Here is a 9,462-nt window from a genome sequence, read left to right as displayed (position 1 = left end):
TTATGTTCTGTATACAAGGAAAGAGAGCCAATATTTGTCATGCTCCATACACAAGAGAAGAGAGCCACTGTTTGTTACCTTCAATGTAGAAGGGAAGAGAGCTACTGCTTATTACCTTCAATATAGAAGGGAAGAGAGCTAGGTGTTTGTTACGTGCAGTGTATAAGAGAAGAGAGCCACTGTCTGTTATGTGCAGTATAGAAGGCAAAACAGCAACTGTTAGTTATGATTATTATAGAAGGTAAGATAGCCACTGCTTGTTACGTTCACTATACAAGAGAAGGGAGTCATTGTTTGTTATATTACGTATACTAGGGAAGAGAGCCATTGTCTGTTACGTTCACTATACAAGAGAAGGGAGTCATTGTTTGTTATATTACGTATACTAGGGAAGAGAGCCATTGTCTGTTACGTTCACTAGAGAAGGGAAGACAACTACCGTTTGTTACGTTTATTATAGAAGGTAAGAGAGCCACTGTCTGTTTCGTTTACTATACAAGGGGAGAGAGTACTGTCTGCTACGTTTAGTATAGAGAGCTACTGTTTGTTACATTCATTATACAAGTGAAGAGAGCCACTGTTTGTTACCTTCAATATATTGTGGAATACAGCCAGTGTTTGTTGTCTCGTATACAAGGGAAGAGAGCCACTGTTTGTTAAGTTGAGTATAGTAGGAAAGAGAGCCACTGTTGTTACCTTCACTATAGGAGGGAAGAGAGCTACTGTTTGTTATGTTCAGTTTTGAAGGGAAGACAGCCACAATGTTTTATGTTCAACATAAGTATAATTTTCTGAGTTGTTACTATAACCGTAATTGTGAATTATAAATTTAACATCAACATGTTTTTATCTCGTCTTACAGAACACAAGGTATATGTTATGTAAACATACCAGTTTTTAACCTGAAAGTTATAAATTATATATATAATTTTATTTTTAAATTATGGTCAGAATACTTATTTTAAAGAATTACACGAAAATGTAAGTTTACTGTAGTTTTGATGATGAATAAACCTAACAACAAATAACTTACACTGACCCTGTTACTTGTTCATCTGGAGAAGAAACTGTGATCTTTGGCACTTCTTGAGATTGGTTAGTAAGCTGAGCTGATGAGTTTCTGACCAAACCAGTATTTGCTGATTTTGTTTTTGAAAAAACTTTACTTTGAGGTGTCTCACAGTAGACTTTAAAATACTTTAAAGTATTATTTGGATTTTTGACTGAAAAGGTTCTTGGGGACTCTGTAGATACTTTTTTGACTTTTTCAAGATCTGAATAAGAGTAATTTCTTTCTATGGAGGCAACAGGTAACTGTCCCCCACTCTCTAGTTTGGTGTTGTATGCGTTTTGTATTATTCTCTTAGATGGTAACAGACGAGCACTATTTTGGTTTCCTCTGCTGTTAGAATGACAACAGGAGCTTTGCATTCCTTGTAGAGGTGAATTTTGATTATTGGGTGAGCTTAACATTGTCTGTTGATGAGATGACGATTTTTGTGATACATGCTGATTGGCTGACGAATTTTTTAACATATGCTGATTGGATGACGAACTTTGTGACAAATGCTGATTGGATGCCAAATTCTGTGAAGTATGCTGATTGGTTTGTAAATTTACAGATGAGTGGTGATTAGTAAATGTTTCTGATGATTGAAGTTGATTAAATGATGCATTACATGAACGATGCTGATTGGTTGCTGAATTCAGTGATGACCAGAATGAAAGCAACGACTTCATTTCAACAGATCGGTTTATCCCTGTCAGTTCTGTTCCCTTCCATGAAGTAAAGGAACCTTTTCTTCTGTTTGTCAGATTATTTGGAGAGCTGCAGTTGTTAGTACCACGTTTATGGTCCAGGAAACTAATATGTAGAGAATGTTTCTTGTTCACTGAAATATTCTGACTTTTATTGTCTGAAACAGAGTTTGAAGTATAAGGTTCAACAGAAGAAACAAGATAAGAACTTTCAGGTACTTTACTCTGGTCATTGTCCAATTTATTGGGGTTTGTAAAATAATCCATATTGTTATTATGTGGAGAACATTCATTAAAAACCCCTTTGTTACATAAAACCTTCTCTCTGTTAGAGTTATTGATTTCATCAACTGTAAGCTTTTCTTTGGAGGTAGAAAACGATTTTGGAATTATTTTCACAATTTTAAAAGGCTTGTTTTCTGAAATACTTTGATCTTTGTTACATCCACTACTATCATTTTCTTTGGAACTGGTGTTTGCAGACAATATACCTGGAGAATAGCTTTTACTACATTCATCTTGAAAAACGCTGCATATTGAAGAGTCATAATGTTTTCGGTGTTTCTGTATTTCTTTTGGAACACTAAGGAGTTTCTTACAACTGTTAGAGTGGGAAGAGAAATCTAATGAGAAACATCTGGAACGACTTGGACGATCTGAGAGACCAGGCTGACTTTCTAAAAACCCATCATCTGCCAAACAACTCTTTGTATCATTATTCTTCAGAGAGAAGGTGAAAAGGTCATCCTGGCTATCAAACACTGTGCTGGTTCTCTGACTGCTTACATTGTACAAGTTAGAGATCTCTGTATCATTGCATAACCCAAATCTGAAAAAGGAAAGAATCAATATATACAGTATCGAAACATGTAAGAGACATATGTTGCTTTGCATACACAAAGAGTTAAGGACCATTTCAAGGTCTTATATTTAACACAATAACGTATCTTCTATGTACAATCCATGAGAATGGATACTAATAGTATCTTGTATGTACAATCCATTAAAATGGATACTAATAGTATCTTGTATGTATAATCCATTAAAATGGATACTAATAGTATCTTGTATGTATATCCATTGTATGTACTAATATCTTGTATGTACAATCCATTAAAATGGATACTAATAGTATCTTGTATGTACAATCCATTAGAATGGATACTAATAGTATCTTGTATGTACAATCCATTAGAATGGATACTAATAGTATCTTCTATGTATAATCCATTAAAATGGCTACTAATAGTATCTTGTATGTATAATTCATTAAAATGGATACTAATAGTATCTTCTATCTACAATCCATTAAAATGGATACTAATAGTTTACTGTAGTATGAAGTGTGTATATATCAGTAGCCAACAGTTTACTGTGATACATAAAACGAGTCTACATATCAATCACAAATCTCAACTATATTCATGTGTTATAGATAAATATAAATGGAACAATAACACAGCTTTAGCTTGGATCATTAACACTGGAGTGTATGGAGAAAGTGGTTTGGAACAGTACACATGACTTGACAGATTATGATGGAATACTGGGACACATCTGATGTAAAAACAAACAAATTACCCAGGGCAACGAAGACTGGTCTGTAGGGATACAGCACCTTCAGAGCTGACAGTTTCGTAGTCTGAGCACGTTGAGGGACAGCCAGAGCTGTGTTCCTTGGAGAGCGTCCGAACAACTGGGGAGGTTTTCACCTGTCTCAAAACATTTTTTTTACGCTGTTCATTGAATGTGTGTGCTGGCATTGTTCTACCATCTAAAATTTGGAAAGAACTTCTTGGTAGTGATACACTGCAATGTCTTCTCTGCTCCAAAGTAGACTGTCGATACTTAGTTGGACTTGATGGGGCAGAACAAGGGCTTGTTGGTACATCAGCTGAAGATAAAGAACTTGGTGTTGATAAACTTCTTGGAACCTGGTAAAATAAATATAATATTATCGCTGTTTTCACATTCAAACAAGTTTTTAATTTTAGTGTTACAAAGGAACTTTTACTTTTGTTAGTAAAATTAGGTTCCATAAAGTTGTTATTCACTGAAACATGAATTAATAAATTTGTTTGAGCAAATACTTTATGAATTCCTGTCTCACTTAATGAAGACCTCATAAAACAATGGACTGCAAACTGTTGTCCACTTTATTCATGAGAATATCTCTTGGAGACATTAGGATGTCAAATTTGGTATTTTGACAATTAAATGTCCAGATAATCATTATTTTAATGGTTACAAAGTGACTTAATGTATGAAACTAATCACTGTTCATGTTCTACATCTGATGACTCCTGCATAGTTTCAGATTTGTGTAATTCTATAATATACACGTATGAAACTGTTCATGTTCTACGTCTGATGACTCCTGCATAGTTACAGATTTGTGTAATTCTATAATATACACGTATGAAACTGTTTATGTTCTGCGTCTGATGACTCCTGCATAGTTTCAGATTTCTGTAATTCTGTAATATACACATATGAAACTGTTCATGTTCTATGTCTGATGACTCCTGCATAGTTTCAGATTTCTGTAATTCTGTAATATACATGTATGAAACTGTTCATGTTCTACATCTGATTTTCAGATTTCAGTAATTCTATAATATACACGTATGAAACTGTTCATGTTCTATGTCTGATGACTCCTGCATAGTTTCAGGTTTCTGTAATTCTGTAATATACATGTATGAAACTGTTCATGTTCTATGTCTGATGACTCCTGCATAGTTTCAGGTTTCTGTAATTCTGTAATATACATGTATGAAACTGTTCATGTTCTACATCTGATTTTCAGATTTCTGTAATTCTATAATATACACGTATGAAACTGTTCATGTTCTATGTCTGATGACTCCTGCATAGTTTCAGATTTGTGTAATTCTATAATATACACGTATGAAACTGTTCATGTTCTATGTCTGATGACTCCTACATAGTTTCAGATTTCTGTAATTCTGCATAGTTTCATGTTCTACGTCTGATTTCTGTCAGATTTCTGTAATATACATGTATGAAACTGTTCATGTTCTACATCTGATTTTCAGATTTCTGTAATTCTATAATATACACGTATGAAACTGTTCATGTTCTATGTCTGATGACTCCTCCATAGTTTCAGATTTGTGTAATTCTATAATATACATGTATGAAACTGTTCATGTTCTACATCTGATAACTTCTCCATAATTTCAGATTTCTGTAATTTTATAATATACATGTATGAAACTGTTTACGTTATATGTCCGATGACTTCTCCATAATTTCAGATTTCTGTAATTTTATAATATACATGTATGAAACTAATCACTTGTCATGTTCTACATCTGATGACTCCTCCATAATTTGAAATTTCTGTAATTCTATAATATACATGTATGAAACTTATCTATATATATATATGACATCTCATTTTGCCACCAGTTTCAGATTTGTTTAAATCCTTTGCTGATAAAACAAAGTTTCAGATATTAAAACAGAGAACTAAAGTAACAATAAGCTGAACAAAACAATAGTGAATGATTAAAGTTTTAAACACACATATGTATATGTTTCAGATTTCTTTTGAATTTCCCCAAAGGTAAAATGGAAAAGAGAATCTGCAACATGGAGGCCTTTGATGAAACTGTAATCTCTAACACATTTACATAATTACCAAATAACTGGCCTGATATATAACGTGAAATAATGATTTAGGCACAAGCTCCAACATTATACATATATATAAATTATTTTTGGCTACTTTATTGGTCATTCAGAAGGAGTTACAAACCCATTACTGTTTTGATTTTAATTGAAAACTGGTGGTCTTATCAGAACCATGGTGGAAACCTCACACAATATGCCAGACTGAAACATTTACAAATAAAGATATTAATTATAAAGTGAAGAGATAACATATATATATACATGAAGAAAATATAAAATAAACAAAATATCAAGAAGATTGTCATGTTACTGAGAAATTATCATACTATGAAAAGGGAACATTCTTGAGATCTGTTGACAACTGAAATATACAAGGTAGAAAAATAAATACGCACTGTTGGTTTTCTACCTATACAATTGTATGCTTAACAATGCACACTGTCAGCTTTCTAACCATACAATTGTATGCTTAACAAAACACACTGTCGGCTTTCTAACCATACAATTTATAACCTTAACAAAACACACTGTCGACTTTCTAACCATACAATTGTATGCGTAACAAAACACACTGTCGGCTTTCTAACCATACAATTGTATGCGTAACAAAACACACTGTCGGCTTTCTAACCATACAATTGTATGCTTAACAAAACACACTGTCGGCTTTCTAACCATACAATCGTATGCTTAACAATACACACTGTCGGCTTTCTAACCATACAATCGTATGCTTAACAAAACACACTGTCTGCTTTCTAACCATACAATCGTATGCTAACAACACACACTGTCGACTTTCTAACCATACAATTGTGTGCTTAACAATACACACTGTCGACTTTCTAACCATACAATTGTATGCTTAACAATACACACTGTCGACTTGTCTAACCATACTGTCGACTTTTAACCATATGCGTAACAACAATACACACTGTCGACTTTCTAACCATACAATCGTATGCGTAACAATACACACTGTCGACTTTCTAACCAGCCTGATCGTATGTTAACAAAACACACTGTCGACTTTCTAACCATACAATCGTATGCTTAACAATACACACTGTCGGCTTTCTAACCATACAATTGTATGCTTAACAAAACACACTGTCGGCTTTCTAACCATACAATTGTATGCGTAACAAAACACACTGTCGACTTTCTAACCATACAATTGTATGCGTTTAACAATACACACTGTCGACTTTCTAACCATACAATTGTATGGATTAAACAATACACACTGTCGACTTTCTAACCATACAATCGTATGCTTAACAATACACACTGTCGGCTTTCTAACCATACAATTGTATGCTTAACATTACACACTGTCGGCTTTCTAACCATACAATTGTATGCTTAACAATACACACTGTCGGCTTTCTAACCATACAATCGTATGCTTAACAATACACACTGTCGGCTTTCTAACCATACAATTGTATGCTTAACAATACACACTGTCGACTTTCTAACCAGCCTACATTCTAACAATACACTGTCGACTTTCTAACCATACTGATTGTATGCTTAACAATACACACTGTCGACTTTCTAACCATACAATTGTATGCTTTAACAAAACACACTGTCGACTTTCTAACCAGCCTGATTGTGTACAATTGTATGCTTAACAATACACACTGGCGACTTTCTAACCATACAATTGTATGCTTAACAATACACACTGTCGGCTTTCTAACCATACAATTGTATGCTTAACAATACACACTGTCGGCTTTCTAACCATACAATTGTATGCTTAACAATACACACTGTCGGCTTTCTAACCATACAATTGTATGCTTAACAATACACACTGTCGGCTTTCTAACCATACAATTGTATGCTTAACAATAGACACTGTCGGCTTTCTAACCATACAATTGTATGCTTAACAATAGACACTGTCGGCTTTCTAACCATACAATTGTATGCTTAACAATACACACTGTCGGCTTTCTAACCATACAATTGTATGCTTAACAAAACACACTGTCGGCTTTCTAACCATACAATTGTATGCTTAACAAAACACACTGTCGGCTTTCTAACCATACAATTGTATGCTTAACAAAACACACTGTCGGCTTTCTAACCATACAATTGTATGCTTAACAAAACACACTGTCGGCTTTCTAACCATACAATTGTATGCTTAACAAAACACACTGGCGGCTTTCTAACCATACAATTGTATGATTAACAAAACACACTGTCGGCTTTCTAACCATACAATTGTATGCTTAACAATACACACTGTCGGCTTTCTAACCATACAATTGTATGCTTAACAAAACACATTGTCGGCTTTCTAACCATACAATTGTATGCTTAACAAAACACACTGTCGGCTTTCTAACCATACAATTGTATGCTTAACAAAACACACTGTCGGCTTTCTAACCATACAATTGTATGCTTAACAAAACACACTGTCGGCTTTCTAACCAACCATACAATTGTATGCGTAACAAAACACACTGTCGGCTTTCTAACCATACAATTGTATGCTTAACAATACACACTGTCGGCTTTCTAACCATACAATTGTATGCTTAACAATACACACTGTCGGCTTTCTAACCATACAATTGTATGCTTAACAAAACACACTGTCGGCTTTCTAACCATACAATTGTATAACCATTAACAAAACACAACACACTGTCGACTTTCTAACCATACAATTGTATGCTTAACAAAACACACTGTCGACTTTCTAACCATACTGATCGTATGCTTAACAATACACACTGTCGACTTTCTAACCATACAATTGACGTGCTTAACAAAACACACTGTCGACTTTCTAACCATACAATTGTATGCTTAACAAAACACACTGTCGGCTTTCTAACCATACAATTGTATGCTTAACAAAACACACTGTCGGCTTTCTAACCATACAATTGTATGCTTAACAAAACACACTGTCGGCTTTCTAACCATACAATTGTATGCTTAACAAAACACACTGTCGGCTTTCTAACCATACAATTGTATGCTTAACAATACACACTGTCGGCTTTCTAACCATTCAATTGTATGCTTAACAAAACACACTGTCGGCTTTCTAACCATTCAATTGTATGCTTAACAAAACACACTGTCGACTTTCTAACCATACAGTTGTATGCTTAACAAAACACACTGTTGCTTAACAATACACTTTCTAACCATACAATTGTATGCTTAACAATACACACTGTCGGCTTTGTAACCATTCAATCGTATGCTTAACAAAACACACTGTCGGCTTTGTAACCATTCAATCGTATGCTTAACAATACACACTGTCGGCTTTCTAACCATACAATTGTATGCTTAACAATACACACTGTCGGCTTTCTAACCATACAATTGTATGCTTAACAAAACACACTGTCGGCTTTCTAACCATACAATTGTATGCTTAACAAAACACACTGTCGGCTTTCTAACCATACAATTGTATGCTTAACAATACACACTGTCGGCTTTCTAACCATTCAATCGTATGCTTAAGAAAACACACTGTCGGCTTTCTAACCATACAATTGTATGCTTAACAAAACACACTGTTGGCTTTCTAACCATACAATTGTATGCTTAACAATACACACTGTCGGCTTTGTAACCATTCAATCGTATGCTTAACAAAACACACTGTCGGCTTTGTAACCATTCAATCGTATGCTTAACAATACACACTGTCGGCTTTGTAACCATACAATTGTATGCTTAACAATACACACTGTCGGCTTTCTAACCATACAATCGTATGCTTAAGAAAACACACTGTCGGCTTTCTAACCATACAATTGTATGCTTAACAAAACACACTGTCTGCTTTCTAACCATACAATTGTATGCTTAACAATACACACTGTCGGCTTTCTAACCATACAATCGTATGCTTAAGAAAACACACTGTCGGCTTTCTAACCATACAATTGTATGCTTAACAAAACACACTGTCTGCTTTCTAACCATACAATTGTATGCTTAACAATATACATTATCAGCTTTCTAATCATTCCTAATTTTACCTAA

At 34.3% G+C, this 9,462-nt stretch overlaps 1 protein-coding gene across 1 annotated transcript in view; it reads right to left on the bottom strand.

The window, feature by feature from the left end:
• Positions 1–1,029: 1,029 nt before the first annotated feature.
• The window catches only part of LOC143241719 (uncharacterized), a 92,919-nt gene continuing 84,486 nt past the window's right edge, over positions 1,030–9,462 (bottom strand). Inside the window, exons 17-18 of the mRNA XM_076484945.1 lie at positions 3,340–3,692; positions 1,030–2,587 (exon numbers count right to left, since the gene is read on the bottom strand). Coding sequence (XP_076341060.1) covers positions 1,030–2,587; positions 3,340–3,692 — 1,911 coding nt within the window. The remainder of the gene's footprint in view (positions 2,588–3,339; positions 3,693–9,462) is intronic.

The sequence above is a fragment of the Tachypleus tridentatus genome, unplaced genomic scaffold (genome assembly GCF_004210375.1).
Source record: "Tachypleus tridentatus isolate NWPU-2018 unplaced genomic scaffold, ASM421037v1 Hic_cluster_1, whole genome shotgun sequence".
In the NCBI taxonomy this organism is placed as follows: Eukaryota; Metazoa; Arthropoda; class Merostomata; order Xiphosura; family Limulidae; genus Tachypleus; species Tachypleus tridentatus.
This window is presented reverse-complemented; position numbering and strand designations above follow the sequence as displayed.